Source organism: Egretta garzetta, unplaced genomic scaffold (assembly GCF_000687185.1).
Source record: "Egretta garzetta isolate BGI_Z169 unplaced genomic scaffold, ASM68718v1 scaffold9, whole genome shotgun sequence".
NCBI classification, from domain to species: domain Eukaryota; kingdom Metazoa; phylum Chordata; class Aves; order Pelecaniformes; family Ardeidae; genus Egretta; species Egretta garzetta.
This window is the reverse complement of record NW_009260763.1, coordinates 4,038,656-4,056,698: the sequence shown is the minus strand read 5'-3', so window position 1 is coordinate 4,056,698 and position 18,043 is coordinate 4,038,656. Positions and strand designations below refer to the sequence as shown.

At 39.7% G+C, this 18,043-nt stretch overlaps 1 protein-coding gene across 1 annotated transcript in view; it reads left to right on the top strand.

The window, feature by feature from the left end:
* CD109 (CD109 molecule) overlaps window positions 1-18,043 on the top strand; it is a 96,203-nt gene that overhangs the window by 38,118 nt on the left and 40,042 nt on the right. Inside the window, 9 exon segments of the mRNA XM_035901500.1 lie at window positions 154-384; window positions 530-655; window positions 10,379-10,418; window positions 11,029-11,113; window positions 13,292-13,388; window positions 14,461-14,596; window positions 15,498-15,607; window positions 17,309-17,548; window positions 17,899-18,000. Coding sequence (XP_035757393.1) covers window positions 154-384; window positions 530-655; window positions 10,379-10,418; window positions 11,029-11,113; window positions 13,292-13,388; window positions 14,461-14,596; window positions 15,498-15,607; window positions 17,309-17,548; window positions 17,899-18,000 — 1,167 coding nt within the window.

Below are 18,043 nucleotides of genomic sequence, written 5' to 3'. Positions count from 1 at the left end.
TTAAAGGCCTGAAATACTCTTTCTCTTTTTAAGAGTTTACATTAGTTGACAACTTCAGGAATATGTCAGATTTTTATGTCAAGTGCTTTTGGAATAATAATATCTTCAAGAATATTTTGGGTAGTTAACAGAGAGTCACTATTTTCTTTTTAGCTGCCTTTGAACAGTGCTGCTGGGAATTATGAATTACTGGTGGAAGGCCATGCTGACGGCCAGCGCATCTTCTCTAACCGTACCAGCTTGATGTACATGTCAAAGAGCATCTCTGTGTTCATCCAGACTGATAAATCTATGTATAAAGCGGGACAAGATGTGATGTTTCGGATTGTCACCTTCTATCCTGATCTCAAACCTTACAAAGCATCTCTGAATATATATATCCGAGTAAGTATCCACAGGAACCTAGTTAAACTTTGTAATTTATCGTATGTTCCAACTTTATGTGACAAATAAAGATCATATATATAGCTACATAAATCTTGCTAGCAAGACCACTCGCATTTAACATGCAGCCTGACTTTTCTCCTAGGACCCTCGGAGGAAATTGATTCAGCAGTGGTTGATGGAGGAGGGTGATTTGGGCGTAGTTTCCAAAAAATTTCAGTTATCTGCCAACCCTCCACTAGGAGACTGGTCCATAGAGGTGGAAGTGAATGTGAGTATTAACATTGCCAGATCACAGAGAGATTTCATTTCTCCTGATAGATGTGAATAAAACTGTTTACTTTGGTGAAATAAGCATGGGCCATGAGAAGAGGAAATCCTTCCCCCATGGCAAACTCTATGCAAACTTCACAAGACTTTCAGTAGTATACAGTTTTATAAGGAAAGACATAAAAAAAAGCATATGTATTTTATCCTACGGTCTGTGTTTTGATTCTAAAATACACGTTATTTAAAAAGTGAGGGTTTTTAATATTAATATAAAAGAAAGAAATTAGGGAGTACTGATTTTTTTTTTTAAGTGAAATGCCCTTATGTTTATTTTGTAAGTGAATATACAGAAGTTCATTGTGCCCTGCTGTGCCGCCAGTCACTGTCTCAAGGGGTGTGGAATCAAAGACCGTCATTTACAAATCTCTGCCTAATTTTAGGGGTGTTTCAGCAATTCCCAGTGACTGAGGAGCTAGTGAGGAAAAAATAACTACGCAAAATAGAAAGGACGAATAGTAAAGCAGAACTATTGCATAACAAAACTGGTATGATCTAGTTTGCACCTTGCTATTGGTAATAGCTCTATCAGTCCAATCCTTTAAGCTGTACACTCCTCACACACCGTGGAACATGTTGCAAAAATAGCTGGAGGTTTGGCTGTCCAAAACTCTGTGTGTCTGGTTTATTCAGCCTGCTTTAAATGCCTGTAATTTGGGAACTGCATTTCCGACTTGGCTTGCAGTGGCCATTCAGAGACATTGAGCAAGTGCAAACAGGACTGCTTAATGTTCCCTAGTAAGGGAGATGATGGGGTAGAAAGCAGAAAAACTCATGTGATCATGTATTACTTGGGAGTAATACCAATGCCAGTTACATGCTTGATAGATCTCTATAGGCTGAGGTAGGTGAGGGTGGTGCTGAAACTGGGTGTCACGACTGGGTTTTTTGAACACTTTCTCATGCAGGTGTGGAGTCGTTACTATTGTCTTTGATGGGAAGGATGTTTTAAGTTTTTCCTGCCCTTGTCCCTGTCCATGGCCGCTCCTTCCCATCCCTGCACTGCTGCTCAAGAGCTTCTCAAGTCACACTGAGGCAGCTGTAGTAAGGCTGAGATCTAAAGCGCACTGGGAAAGTGACCCAGACTGAAAAGCATCTCTGTGTTTTTCTTTGCCTAACCCAGACCAGCTCACTGATCTGGTTGGCAGCACAGTCCCGCTCACAGCTGCTTCTCAGGAGGTGGGGAAGCGTGGCTCAGACATGGGGACAAAAGCTGGTGGCAGTGGTTGGCTCCTTCAACAGCTGGCTTGCCAGGTGAAAAAAGCATTTGGGAAATTTGCTGGGGCTTTCTGCAAAGTCTTGAGTAATCCTTAAGTCAGGAGGACACAGCTGAAGGAACTGCAGCAGCTGTTCTCAGGATCTGAGTATGAGTGCCACTCCCTCCTGAAACAAAACCAAAAAGAAAAGCAAAAAAAAAATAGTTGTAAAATTGAAAGAAAAATGCCTTAGATTCATCTGGGCTAATGAAACAGCTGTGAGAAAACAGACAAGTGAAGTGAAATGTTATTATCCTGTAGGAGATGGTATTCTAAATATTAGCCATCTAGTGTGTGCTCCAGAAGGTTAATGAGCATGGAAAACATATCACAGGGTCGGAATGTCTCTCAAGTCAGGGAGAAGGCAAATCGGGAACATGTTTTTCACTGTGTCTTGCAATGCATAGCTAGAGGGCACCAGGTGACAGAGGTAAAGAGCAATTTCAAAGCAATTAAAACAGCATAACTGAAGGGTAAAGCACAGCACTGGCGGGTGTTGTGAATACTGAAAACACAGGTGGAATCAAAAAATGTCTGGACAAATTCACAGAAGCGCAGTCCATTGAGAACTGTTAACTGGAAAGCCCTGAAGCCCTGAGGCTCTGGCCAACACAGTGTTGCTGCTGGCTATCCTGGTTGATGCAGTTCTCCAGGTGTTGAACCTTGGCTGCTGCCAAAGACTGGACATTGGCCTTCATGTTAGATCTACCGGGGTGCCCGCTTTTTTTTTTTTTTCCTGGGTTATCTTTCCCATATTTTATTAGGAACATCTTGTTTTCCTTACTATTACATCTTTAAAGTTTAGGGTTTCAGCATTGAGACTTAAAGGTCTTTTCCAACCAAAATGATTCTATGATTCTATGATTGAATGCAGCATTTGGGGTTACTAATAGAGCTATAAATGCTTCAGCAGCATGAGGAATATCCAGGGGCTGGGATATTGCCCATCACTCCAGGGTATCTTCCTCTATTCACCATCATTACAGGAGACAGTTCAAGGTGGAAAGTACTGCAAAATGCTTTTGGTACATTTAACAAAATGCTCTGTTGGGAAAAGGTAAACTTGGGCAGAAAGGAAATGAGATTCTTTTTTTCATTGACAGAGGAAACGGTTAATATTTAAGACACACTGCATTTAATAAGTGGATAAAAGGGGAAGTAGGAGATAGAGATCAATATAAAAGTCTGAACTCTTGCATATTTATGTGAAATCTGAAGGTCTCAAGGAAAACTTGATTGTTAATAAAAGTATGAAAGAGTTTTTAAAGTTTGCTAGGAACAAAAGAAAATCCAGAGGTGGCAGAGCCCAGTAACATGAGGAAACAGTAATTATGTGGCAGAGATGGAAGCATTTAATAGGGATGATGGTTCTGTTTGGTTAAGTGAACGTCAGTGTGGGGAGACTTGAGAAGACCAGCGGAAGATGAACGTCCTTAACAGAAAAGAGTGAGTGAGGTGACATGGGAAACTCTAGACCTGTCATCTGACACGAGAAAAAACATGACAAAGATGATTTGGGGTTCCACTGATAAAGAATTAAATTCTTCAAGGCTATTGTGGATTTGGTTAATAAGGTAGATTTACCGATGTAACGTTTTTGTAAAGACTTTTCATTGTACAAAATCCTGATGAAAACCAGCAACATATGTGAAGTCTGTCAAAGAAGGGTGGGTTGATTTGGGGGCAATTGACACTCACCCAGGGTGTTTCCATTGTACAAATTCCTAATGAAAACCAGCAATATATGTAAAGTCTGTCAAAGAAGGGTGGGTTGATTTTTGGGCAGTTGACACCCAGGGTGTTTCCAATATAAACTGATGACAGAATTTGTGGATGGAGCTGGGGAAGAAAGCTCCATGGTGGGAGACTGCAGAAGTCCCATCTGTTGACTTTATATCAAAGGGTGAAATGAATCACTGGATTTATTGTGAGTCCTGTTATAGGTTTTAAAAGGCTTTTTAATCTAGTGGAGAAAGGCATAGTATGAACCAACTAAGAGAAATCGAAGCCAAACCAATTCTCTTTGGCATAGATATGTCTTTCGTCAGCGAGGCTCGTAATCACTGGAACAAAAAAAAAAAAAAGGGGGGAGAGAGGGCTTCTCTGTTACTCAATGCTTTAGCATCAGGAGTGGTTGCCTTTTTGGAAGACGCATTATAGTAATGCAGGTTCCTTGAGTAGCTGAATACTTGAGTAACCAAACCTGGGATAAAAGCAGGTCAGGCTAAATGATTCCTTCTGTCATTAAACTCTTTGAACTTAAAATTAAAATAGAGGAGAAAAAGAATGGTATTTTATACAAAAAAGAGTTGTAGGCTTTGAGGTCCAGAAAAACCTGGCTATTCTTACAGTTCTTACCCTGTGGGAATAAAACAGCAAACCCAAGCCCCACACACAGAAGCTTATGTTGTTTACTTTCAGACTGCTTTTCCTCTATCATTCACACTTGCTTTGCTTTAATTTTCAAATTCTACGTTAAAAGAATATAATTACAAAGCAATATGCATTATTTCTATAGCATGTGCCCACACAGCATCTTACATTGGATAAGGCTGTTGTGTGCTGTTGTGGGAGTAAGTATAGGATCTTCAGGTGTGGAGGATAAGGATAGGATCTGCAGGTGTGGCAGCTGACCTGTAGGATCTGCAGGTGTGGAGACTTTGGTTTGGGACCAATGAGAAAAGGGATAAATAGCAATGGGATCACCCTGATGGTGCTTGTGCAGGAACTGGGGGTCCCTGACTTCTCTGCAATGTGCCTGCAACGCCACACTTGCCTTTTCTGCCACATGCCTGCAGTGCCACAGTATGCAGAATATATTAAGTAACTATTGCAATATTCGCAATATTACACTAGGTCTGTCTAGTGGGTTGTCTCGTAGACTGTTATTTTTCTGATAGCATGTCATACAACTGGATTAATGAAACTTGCAAGAAATCTTGCAGAATAAAAGAAAATAACTTTTCCGGTGGGAAAACCTTTTTGATTCTCTTGGTTACAAGTGAGACTATGCCATGAAATGCAAGGTCCTGTGGGATGGGATTCAGTTTGAGGTTTAAGACGAGTGGTTGTCTGTATGTAGGTGATGTGGTAGAGATTTAGTTGGTGTTCAGTGAAAGCTGCTGGGTGGCCGGATCACTCTGAGTGGATATTCCTAGCTATTGCCTGGATATTCCTCCCTGTTCTGTAGCTGTTCCACTGTCCAAGGAGGGTACATTTTTTTTCCATGTCATATAGAATCATAGAAAGTTTTGGGTTGGAAAGGACCTTTAGAGGTCATCCAGTCCAAACCCCCTGCAGTCAGCAGGGACAGTGCTGACTAGATCAGGTTGCTCAGAGCCCCATCCAACCTGGTCTTGAATGTTTCCAGGGATGGGGCCTCCACTACCTCTCTGGGCAACCCCTTCCAGTGTTTTACCACCCTCATTGTAAAGAATTTCTTCCTTATATCCAGTCTAAACCTACCCTGGTTTAGTTTAAAACCATTACCCCTTGTCCTGTCACAGCTGGCCCTACTAAAAAGATTTTCCCCATCTTTCCTATAGGCCCCATTTAGGTACTGAAAGGCCGCAATCAGGTCTCCCTGCAGCCTTCTCTTCTCCAGGCTGAAAAAGCCCAACTCTCTCAGCCTGTCCTCACAGGAGAGGTGCTCCAGCCCTCGGATCATTTTTGTGGCCCGACTCTGGATCCATGTATAAAGTTGTGTGGATTCACCAATCCCTTCCTGATAACAGAGGTTGCTGAGAACTTGGATTTACTGCTAAAGAATACCTAGTATATGTCTGGCATTTTTAATAGATACGCCTACCTATCCTTAACTAGTACTGCTAGCCCTGGGCCCACGTGGGATCCAGCGCAGCTTATGGATCTACTCAGGCTTTAGGAACACCTTCAGATGGCAAACCCAGGCTGATCTCCGCATGACTTAGCTATCCTGATGCCACGACCTGAGCTTTCTAGTTAAATATTCCAGCTGTCCAGCCTTTCTATCTCAAGTTTCCCTCTTGTCTTTAAAGAGTGTCGTTAAATCAGTAAATAGCATTTCCCTTCCAGTGGTTACAGATCAGTTCCCAAGTGTACCGAGTTGGATTCCTGGAAGTACTGCCTCTGAATCCTGTTTTAAATCAGGTTCTGGCGGCTTGCTGCTGTTAAACATCCTGTAGTACTTTTTAATAAGAGTTCAGGTGTTAGTACAGCTGTTCCAAGAAAACTCAAGACAGAGCAATTACAGTCTGGTTCCCAAGTCTCCACCTTGTATTTTAGTTGGATATCATATATTTCCTGTTGTGGAGCCTTGGTGCTGAAAGGCTTTTAGTTGCTGAGTTTCAGTAGTAAGCATCTCCGACCAGAAGTTGTTCCTAGTTGTAAGGCATTTTGTAATCTAATTTATGGAAGTTGTTACTTGGAAATTTATGATCAAATATTGAAGAGTAGTAATGTTTCAGGTGCAACGAGGGCTTTCTAAAATTCTTTTGAAGAGTATTATTTTTTTTTTTAAAAGCTTCATCTATAAAGCAACTTTCAAAATCAGCTGGGGTTGATTGATTATATAATTTACGCTTTGAACTTTTTAACTTTTGAGGTTTTGTGTCTGTTACAGTGTATCCACAGTGAATTCTGTGACTTTCTACTGCTAGGTCAGCTACAGGTTTCACATTTGATCCACTGAGTTCCAGGTTATATCATTACATAAGAAAAGTGTCACCCTCCTTCAAAATTGGACTGTACATAAAACCTTTGGACCTGGTTGTGTATTGGGTAGTTTGCAAATGAGCACTGATGTATAATCAGGATCTGATAGTGTGAATACTATTGTTGGTGGTGTTGGTGGGACTCTGCTTAGTTTCTGGAGACCATGCTGGTGGATTTGAACAGAAGTTTGGGAATACATACAGAATTTTATTTGGGGGTTTATTTCCTGCATGTGAATATAAGCAGGAAAGTGATCATGAGGTGCTTCTCTTAATTCTGTCTAGATAAAAATCTGGTTTGTTTAGCTGCAAGGAGGCAGAAGCAGAAGACTTTTTCTGACATGAGCCATGAGATGGCGGCATAGCCGTGGGAATACGGCCGGTGCCAGCACCACGCTTTTTCAGGGCAAAGCCCTGAGTCCACACCCAGAGTCCTTCCTGATGCTATAACTTGGGGACACACATAAATGTCAGAAACAAATAAGAAAATGGACCTAGACCAGATTCGTTGCAGGGACTTCTGATTGTCAAAGAAGGAGAAAAAAATTCGGGGGAACAATTCCTGTGATCTCACTCCAATGACTTCAAACAGGACTGGTTCATCACAGCTGAGCAAAATCTGGACTGTAGTTGTTAGTGATTCATAGATGTCAGGATCCACAGCATCTAAGGCTCAGCTGCAGAAAGGCTCCATAAGCCTCATGATCTCAGAATACTTATATGGATCTCTTTTTGGCACTGTTTTCTCAATACTCTGGGCAATGTGCACAGAATGTAACAAACGTTTTGCAGTTTGAGAAATGCTGATTTCGAGCAAAATGCTAATAATCTGGAAGGGTGAGTGTATTTAAGAAGCAGGAGAAGGCATGGAAGACAAAAACTGTACTGGAATAAAGCAGCGCCGGAAACAAGTGGAATAGGCATGGTGTTATTTTCCTGTCTTAAAAAAAATTAATAGATCTCTTGGGTTGTATATGTAACTAACTGCTTGTCTCCAAAGCCACCACTCCTGGAAACTGGTTTAACAACTTCCACTCTGCAATATTTGAATATTTGCCAGAGAGACAGCCCTGCCCTGAGGAACTAAAATGATGCGGAGTGGTTGAAGTGCTGTTACTTGTCCTATTCCAAACCAGTTTCGCTGAACAGCATGTGTTAGTGGGAAATCTGGCCTGGTGGTCAAATCGTCAAGATGACCTAGTAGGGTCTGTCCTTTCCCTGCACTGTGAAGCGTGGCTTGCTTTCTGTCATAAAGGTGGTCATTCTACAGAAGGTGCTGCCAAGAGCGCTGGTCTCACTTTGATCTTTGTTTTCTACTGCTTACAGTTCTCCTTTAGCTTTTAATTTTTTTTTTTTTGACTTCTAAGGTAATGTGAAACAAAACTTCATTTTCATGGGAGATGCTTTTTCATCCTGCCAGCTGGGGTAATGTTCTGTTCATGGTTTGCTGAATGGCAAGGGTGACGTGTATATGCTTAACACTGGAAATAAAGGATATACAGAGAAATGGACATGAGAGAAATTCACTACAGGTCATTTTCCCAAGATACCTGTTCCTAAGACTACCTGATAGTAATCTGATTGTGGAGTGCGTGTCAGTGCTGTAGCATTTTGTGTTGTAAGGTTTATGATCTGCACAAATGTTGGGAAAATGGCAGATTTTGCATGTATCTTTTCAAACCTAGGAATGTAAATACGGCAGTTATTTTGGTGATCAGTGAGCTAATCATGAAATTGGTAGCAATCTGATTTTTACTTCGCTAGAAGTCTTTTGCTGGGAAAAGTGTAAGTATAGAGGACTTGGTCTGAGATGCCTAATTGCAAATCATTGATCAGGTAAGAGAGAGCAGTCATAATTGTTTCCAGCTTGGATCCTGGTCCTAGGGTTTTTCCCTCAGGAGTTACCACAGACCCTCGTTCCCATCCAATGTATCTTGATGCTACCTGACAATTGGTTATCCATATTCAGTCTCCTTTGCCCCACATTTCAAACCATGTTCACTGAGATACTCCAGCACATATGATAACTTGTGGTGGTATCACTGTTCTCAGGAATAATCAAAGTAATCAGAATTCTGAGCTCCACAGCAAGATAACCTCATCATGCAATTGAGCAGCAGCTGGTGATATTAACCTTTCAAAATAGCCACCTCCTAGTGCCAGACCGTTCTCTTTCTTGGTCTTTCCCCTATTTTCCAGAAGACTCGTAAGTGAAGAGGCAAAATAGGCTTTCAAAAGGAGCCTCTCCCTTGTACTTTGGCAAGTGGAAACTCCTTCAGTTTCCCAGCCCATTCTTCCAGTCCAGCTGAGCTCAGATTTGCCTCTTGGAAAATCACTGTGCCAGTGTAATCCCTGTGTCAAGCAGATCAGCTGAGATTCAGAGCTCCACTTCTAGGTGCTGCTGGTAAATCACCTCTTGCCATTTCCCTGCTGATGGCAGCTTTTGGTATGAAGCTGTAAAAAAATCATTGAATGAGGGTATATGTCTGCAGACAAATGACGTACGTGCTTGGTCAGAATCATAGAATCACAGAATCATTTAGGTTGGAAAAGACCTTTAAGATCATCAAGTCCACCCACAAGCCTAACACTTGCCAAGTCCACCACTAAACCATGTCCCTAAGCACCACGTCTACTCATCTTTTACGTACCTTCAGGGATGGTGACTCAACCACTTCCCTAGGCAGCCCATTCCAATACTTAACAACCCTTTTGGTGAAAAAATTTTTCCTAATGTCCAATCTAAACCTTCCCTGGTGCAACTTGAATTACTCACACTTTAGCAAGGAAAAACAATTGAGTAGGACAACAAAAAGTAAAATTTATGTGGTTGACTACCATGACTTTTTGGTCAACTGTCACTGTACTGAAGAACAGAAATAGCTGCTGAATTTTTAATGTTCAGAGAGTGAAAAAAAACCCTTTAAAATTCATTTCCCAATGATGTGCCATATATGGCCTGAGGTACCACATCTTAAAGAAATGCCAGAATATGCTTTCAGATACTGTCCTGAGGAAAATCAGGAAATAAGTGAAAAAATTAGAAAAAAACAGGAAAATAGAGGAGAACACAAGTAACAATATATTGTATAGATGTTTATGTCTTCCATTGATTTTTAACTAACAAATAAACAAGACAGGAAGATATAACCCAAGAGTAGCTCTGCTGAAGTAAGTGTGCACTGTAGACTGGAACAAAATTTTAGCTGCCTTTTGAGTAAATGAAGAACCTTAAGATTATATATGCTTTTTTTGAAATGGTCTTGTCCTTTAGATAGACACTGTAGGAGCTTCTTTTTTGTATAGAGATACTTGAGTTAATTTTAAATAAGCTAGTCAAGATACTGCTGGCAGGTCATGGTTCATCATGATGACTGTGAGTACTTATGCTAGGTAGTTTTATGCTAGCTAGCTCAGAAATTTGGTTTTTTATACAGAAACCAGCCGTATGTAGATGTCTGAAGATCAGAAGATCCACAAGCTTTTCATTACCTGTACTTAGAATCTGCAGCATGTGAGCTTCTGTGTCCTTCTGTGGTGCCAATATACAGCACTGAGCTTCATAACAGGAGCTGATAATGCCTGAGCCATGACTAAAATCACATCATGCCAGAAATTGTAATTTAACTTGAATATGGGTGGGATTTGGCCTAGAAGGTATGTTAAACTTGCTAATCTAACCACAGTTATATATATTTTCTCATGATTTTTTTTCAATAGGGTCAAGTTCATTATCAAAGATTTAAAGTGATGGAATATGGTAAGTGTAACTTAAGGGCATTTAGTAGTGACCAGAGTTGGTAGTTGATTCTCCATTGGTTTAGACTAAGTTCCCTTGGCTAGCACGAGCCTTTTGAATACTCCAGAAAGCCTAATTTCCTCTTCTCTTTCTTCTGTGAGACTGACTCTGTGTTCTGGGAAAAACATCATCATATCAGCTGCCCTTTATCTTTGGTAGTTTTAATGACCTACTACTGTAGTGTCTGGATGTGATGCAATCTTTAAAATGCTTATCTTAAGCCTATGAGATGCAGTTATTGCCCCTGTTTTTCCAGGATCATGCAGGCAATGTGTTCATCCCAAAATATCTGTATAACGTCTGATCATGAAGCTTGCTGATGATTCTGTAAAGGCTGAATAAGCTAAACGTTTTATATTTCAGTCTTACAAGCTTGTGCGCAGGCTGCTCTTACGATGCTTGTTTTTCTTCTTTCAGCAAGAAGTCTTAGTCTGGGGCATGCATTGGGTTGGGTTAAAAATGTATCTTGCCTTATATCGTATTATATGTTCTACCATTATTACTTAAAAAAAGAAAAATATAATATTATTTCTTATGTGAATTTAATGCTTTCTGTATTTTTTTTTGTTAGTTTTACCAAAATTTGATGTTATGATAACAACACCGTTGTATTACTCTTTGAGAGAGGAAGACGTAACTGGTGTTGTCACTGCAAAGTAAGTAAATCATTGATACCATTCTCACCCTCACTCTTAAGAAGATTATTGTGGGTGTCTAAGTGTCAAAGTGAAAACTTATATTTAGAATGCTGAAGAAGTGCCTCCTAGTCAAAATTAGTTTGCTAGCATCCATTTCTAGTTGCTGGATTTTGTTGTAACAATGTTAGATAGATCTTCAGACTTCTCATTAGATTTTTGGTCTGGTCTACACTATAGCCAAGATATTTTTAGCTACCTTATTCAGAAAATTTCTTGAGTGTTTTGCTTATAATGTATATTTTGAGGCATTTTTTTGGTTTTATGGCTCTTTTATGATGCTCTCCAACTTAGCATGTCAAGGTCTGTAGGTAGAGTAACTATATTTTGTTAGACCATTTGGAAAATTATGCAAACTTCTGTGCACATCCTTCTTGGTCCAATTTATCCATGTTGTGGATTTGAAGTATAGGCTTCTCCTGCCTATCAAAATACCTCTACCTGTAAATGGGTGAAGAATTAAAAACTCTTGAGAAGTTCAGAAGAGACTTCACTGTAAACTATCATGTAAATAATATTTTATTTTTCAGCCGAACAAGTATCTAGACAAAAGATTTAGTATGCATTAATCTCAAACAAATAAATTTTATTTTGGGAAGAGGAGAGCCAGTTAGAGCTACCTGGTAGATCCATTCCAGAAGATCTGAAATTAAAGGTCTTTTGTGGGTTAATTAATACCATAAAATACGTACCTTCTAAGCAAACACTCCATTTGTAATTGAAATGCAAAATGATTGTTTAACAGGCTATTTAATTTAATGTTTGGACTTTTGAGAAGAAGCTTCTATCCCTAGAGGCAATACAACCTGATACTATAAACCATCTAGGTTTCTTATAAGAAGCAATTTTTTTCCCAATTCTGTTTGGTTTTGGAATCCATTATATGCCAATATGAATTTGGTTTCCTAAGTTGTTTTGGTCTTCCACAGGGTACTTGTCGCCTTCATTAGGTATACTCATAAGGTATTTAAAGGTGTACCTGTCTGCTGCAATAAATCCAGACTTGGACACCAGTGAATTGTCAGAGATTGAATCCCAGCAGTGCCAAAGTTTTACTGATATGTCATAATTATTTATAGGGAATTACTTCATTCCTGGTGACTCTTTTATATATATAATGCCTCTGTATGTGAAGAGTTTATATGTCCCTTACACTTGTAGATGTCATAAAACCCTTCTCCTTTCTCATGTCTGGAGTATTATTAGATTAAGTACAGGGATGCTACCCAATGACAGTATCATTTCAAGGTTAATGGCATCTTATTACTGTAATTAGGTCTGCTTGGAAAGACTGAGTTCAGGTGCATGACAGTCTTGTAGAAATCTTCTTGTAACTACTCTGACTATCCTTTCTTTCTGCTTTTCAGCTTTGATATTTATTAAGTGGCTGCCAATCAAATCCATAATGATTTTAAAGTACTTAAAGTTATCACACCTGAATGTATTACTTACTGATGGACTAGAATGATTTTGGGTTCCCCCTCCTCTTTCTCTGTCTGAATCTGATAATGTCCTGGTTTCTCTTATGTATGACTTGAAAACATTTATGCAAAATTTTTATTTTATTACTGCCCACTGACTGCAGGTTGCTAGCAGCATTCTGAGAAGTGAGTATGTTACAGTTTTCGGATTTGCCACAGCTGCAAATTATGTTTGCCATGTAATAATGCCATGATTTCTTTGGACTGTGATTACTAAATAATTTGAGTACAATTATCTTGAGATCTCTCATTTTGTGTTAGCAGCATTTGGGAAACAAAACACTTGCACTTCCCATGTCCTGTTTTTACTCTACTGCGTATTAGTTACGATGCTACACTGGTGTTTTATTCAATAACTTGCTTCCAGCTTAGCTTAATATAGTTAATTTTCCTACATTGTACAGCCCATGATAATAGTAATAGTTTTATAGAGCTTGTGTGCAGGAAAGAGAAGCACTTTTTATCTTCTCCAGGTTTTGGGCTTCTGACTTTAGTGTTGATAAACTGGTCTCAGTATTGAAAACTCAAAGTACAATGGGTTCCAGCCATCTCTGAGACCAGGGAAAAATATTTTAGTAGAATCTTTTGCCTTGAGAGCTCTTCAGCAGCCCAAGCCCTGGAGGCAGTGCGTTGTTTGACTTTGACTGATGTGTTTCAGGTACACATATGGAAAGCCAGTAAAGGGAACTGTAACAGTCACTTGCCTTTCTGTCTCTTACTGGACAAACAAGAGAAATATAACAACAACAATGGAGGTGAGACATCTTTAGCAGTTTTTAGCATTGTAGACTTAAAGCCTGTGTCTCCTTTTGTAGGGTAAATATTCCCAGGACCATTCTCAAGTGTCCAGTTCAGCTGTCATGCTCTATGGAGTGACTTGCATGGATAGTGTTAAACTCTCTTTAATTTCCAGAGTAAAGTGTCTACATTCAGACTGCTTGTCGGTAATGATACTTGGCTGCTGTGGCCCCTTGAACTGTGTCTGGAAGTTATTTTGAAGAGTGTTAGTTGGCCCAGGTAGAAAATACTTCCAGGAGCCACTGTAGCAGAGTAGGTGATGGAGGACCCATGCCCAGGAACACTCCCTGGCCCCCATGTGTGCCCCTACACACTCAGCCCTGTGTTATAAGGCCAGAGGAGACCACTGCAGTTGTCTAGGTGGAATGCTAGCATGGTAGAGATCAAAGCATTTTGCCTACTAATTGCCTAGTAATTACATTGGAGTTACTGGAGCATGACATTTAAAAAGGCATGCAGTTTTGATCTGAAGACTTAAAAGTAGTGATAACTTCATGTCATCCTTTTGCAAGATCAGGCATTTTACTTTTGAGCTGTGGGCTATGTTTAAATCAGGTTCAGTTTCTGCTAAATGGTGTGCCTGTCATGTTCTCTTGGCTAACTTCAGCAGTTGGCTGACTTCAGTGCCTTCAACCGCACTTAGCCTACAGAAACTCTGAGCTCAGAGATGTTGGATAGGGTGTATCCCTCTCCTCCAACAGGGACCTGTTCATTATATTTTTCTGTAATGCACAGGCACCACTGCTGTGACCATGTAGAAGTGGATAATTCTAGATATTAGAAAGAAAAAACAGTAACTTTCTTCATAAGGCATTGTTGACTCTGAAGAGTAATGAACTTCTACCAGATTTAATAAAAATGGTTACTGAAAGCAAAAAATAAAGGTCAGCATTCAGAATTTTCTGGTGTTGACACTCCAGAACTTGTATGTGGGGAGAGCTACAGGACTTAACCAGAAAAAAGCTGTTGTAGGTGGAAAGGTGTCCTTGGCTTTGCTGGCTAAACATTTTTTTTTTTCCTTCATTGCAGATAAATGGATCTGTGAATGTAACCTGTAACAAACTTATGTTGCAAAACTTGAACACTGATCAGTCATGGCACCAAGGTGACAGTGATTACACAGAGCCAATAGAAATTATTGCGGTGGTCACTGAGTTGCTCACAGGTATGTGACTGTGTGATGTTGTTTGAGAGAAACCCAAAGGGTAGGTGATGCTGGAAGGGCTTAGCACTATGTGGAAGGGCTTGGGGAGCTAGAAAAGCATCGTGTGCTGCTGGCAGGATGAACCATCTACATGCAAATGTATTATCTGAAAAAATGTATTATCTAAACTGTTGCTTGCTTAGATATTAAATAGTTTAACCAGTTGTTAACTCAGCTGAATACAGTTCTACACTAAATGATTTATTAAATAACCAAGAAATATGTTCAGATGGGGGCTTAAAGTCAATGACTGATCACTTTTGATGAGAATAACAGGCATGAAGGATTTCTAGCATTAGCCTGAGTCTTACAAACTTAAGTTTAATCATAAACTTACCTTACTTGTTTGTTTGTAGACCACATCAGTATAAGGAGTTCTCTGGCCCCATGGTGTCCACTGTCTACCCTCTTCCAGATTAGCTGGTTTGCAAACTGAACCTTTTTGTGAGTTCATGTTCCGCTGCACCTTGCATATTAGAAAAAAAAAGTAATTTGTACAAAATTTTTGCCTGTCCCAGAAACTAGGTTTCATTACAGACTTTCTGTAGAAACCCCGGCAAGGTGAAGCTGGCTGATTTGGGATTCGTAAGTTCCTTCCTTGTGTCATTCTGATGTAGACTGCATGGAGTAGAGCAGTACGTGGTATGGCTTTTTTAGTGTTGAGGAAGACACTGCCTCATGTACATAGTATGTATACTACCTTTTTACTTAGCCTTAGCTGGAAGGATGAAGAGCTATAGGAGTGGAAATGGTGAAAAATATGATAGAGTTATTTAAAAATCATGGACAGTAAATAGTATTGCTGCTAAAGAAATATGCATGTTAAAAGCATGTTGTCTAAACACATACAATTATTCAACAGGAATCTCCCAAAATTCAAGTACCATCATATTTCCAAAACAAAGTGACTATTTTATTGAATTTATGGACTACTCTAGAGTTATAAAACCTTCTCTGAACTTCATAGCTACTGTAAGTTCTTTTGTTTCATTATGATCTGTGCATATCAAATGTGACTACTCTACTGTATTGTGCCTTAGATGCCAGTTTGCCTCAGATTTTTAAGCATAATTCAAAGACTTGTTTTCAAATTACCTCTTTTTTTGTGATCCATATTGGCAAATACTAAGCTTAGAGGCATTTGCTCTAGAAAAGGATAAAGCAGCAGGGAATGCTGTAGTGTTGGCAGGATATATTTGAGTGTAGTTTGTCAGCATTCTTGTGGAAGAGAAATCTTTTCAGGTTCTGGCTGATTGTTTTCCATTAAGTGACTGTGCTTTTAAAAATAGAGTAGTTATTGAGTCCCAGTCCTCCTATTAATATTTGTTTATGGAAGTATATATATACATACACACAAATACATACTTTATATAATGCATATACATATAATTAAGCAGCTGTTAAAAAATTCAGTAAAACTCATCAAACCACATTGTTTTCAAGTGAAAGTGTCTATTCTGCCTTCTGTCCTGTCTTTCTCATAGCAGCTGCAGTCCTCTCATAGGAGTATTTCATGTTCTTCATGCTGCCCATAGTCTGCGTTCAGTATTTCTACATTTAGCAGAGGTTGCATGTTGCATAACTGAATTCTGCTTGAAAAGAGGAATCAACTTTACAGTTCTCAAGCCTGTATAGAAAACAGACCTAAATACCAATAAAATAGGCTGAATATACACTTTCAGAGTAGATTGGCTCAAGCCATAGCTAGTCTGATCATTTGGGTCTCTGGTTTTCGTCCTTTTCATTTTCCTTGCCAGCATCCCAGTTTGACTCCAGCTCTGACCTGCTTCTTCCTCCTCTTTCAAAGATGAGCTGAGTGAGAGGTAGCTGAGGCATTTAGCAATGCTTGCAGCTGGCAGAGGAGTGTGAAGGAAGAACTGCTGCTATTACTAGTAAGTGGAGATCTGCATATGCTATACAGAAAGAGGATAGGAAAATAATGGCAGAGGAGGAGAGATAATGGAGTGACAGACATCTGGATTGAAAAAGAAAAGGGAAACATTAGTTTGGTGCTTTTAAATGTAGAAGTTGACTTTTTGGAGTGTGTAATGCAGAAGGAGGATGGTTTTACTATGGATGAGAATCTGCTTGAATGTGGGAATAAAGGCTGATGTAAGTTGTAGTGCTCATTGACGGATGCTGGAGTGAAGAAGTTGCAGACTGCCAATTTTGGGCCTGTCTTAAGTCTTTTCTTCAGCTCATTCAATGAATCTGTAAAGACATCAGACTCGTCACGATCTCTGCTCATCTGACACATTTTCCTGCACATGATGTGATGTTAGGTTGTCCTTTGTTGTGGTGGTGAGATACCAGTGATAAAATTAAATATTCAGGCTGTAGGTAGGATATGTATAAATTGGCTGAGAGACAAGCATTTTCAACAAGAAGAGTAATGGGGAGAGCTGAAAGGCTGGTCACCTTTCAGTTCCATCTGCTTTGCTTTTGCTCTTTTTTGACTCCCTGGAGTTATGAATTATTTTGTTCTTGGCTGACTTGCCTACTTGCAGTGCTCACAAGGGATTAAAAATAAAGTTATTAATGTGTGAGAATCTCAGAATACCCTTGGTTTTTTGATATGATGTGATGTGAGTGCAAATACATTGTTACGTGTCGTGCATTGTGCATTTTAGCTCTACCCTGTTTGATGGGTGTTTTCTTTCTTTTTGTTTTTAGCTAAAGGTGACACGTTCTGATAGCAACCAGCTGACACCTGAAGAAAGGCAGAATCTTGTCACGATCACTGCACAACAGTCAGACCTGCTTTTTCACCACTCTTCACTTTCTCACCTTGAGAATGAGGCAACAGAAGAGAGAAACCTGACAGTCCATGTCCTCAATTACACGGTCCCAGAAAATGGAATAATTGATATTGAGTTTCCGATCCTGTCTGAGACAAAAACTCTGAGAGTTCAGGTATTGCTTTATAATATGTTGCCTTGGAGCAGCAACACACCAAATTGAGCAGGCTGTGATCGACGATATGCTGTTCCTGCCATCTGCAACAGCTGATGCATCACCTACTGTTATTTTCCTTACCTCACATTCATGTTAGAGCAGGAAAGAAAGTGATGGATCCTGTCTAAATGTGATCTAATAATTGCACCAAGATAGCAAGGGAAAAAACAAAACATACCCAAAACAAGCAATGAAGTGATCCTGCGTTGCCATTAAGGCTACCATGCTCTTGTAAACAGTACCATATATGTGAACATCATGCAGATTTTGCTGTTTAGTTAAGGGCTTTGTTTTGCATTGTCTCGCAGGCAGAGTTCCTCAGCAGTAGGACCGACATAGGTGTTTATGATGTGTTCAGCTCCCCCAGCCAGACCTATCTCCAGGTTAAAACAAAGAGCCAAGACATAAAGGTATAGTGTGAGACAAAACTTGCCAAGATAACTCTTCAAGTTA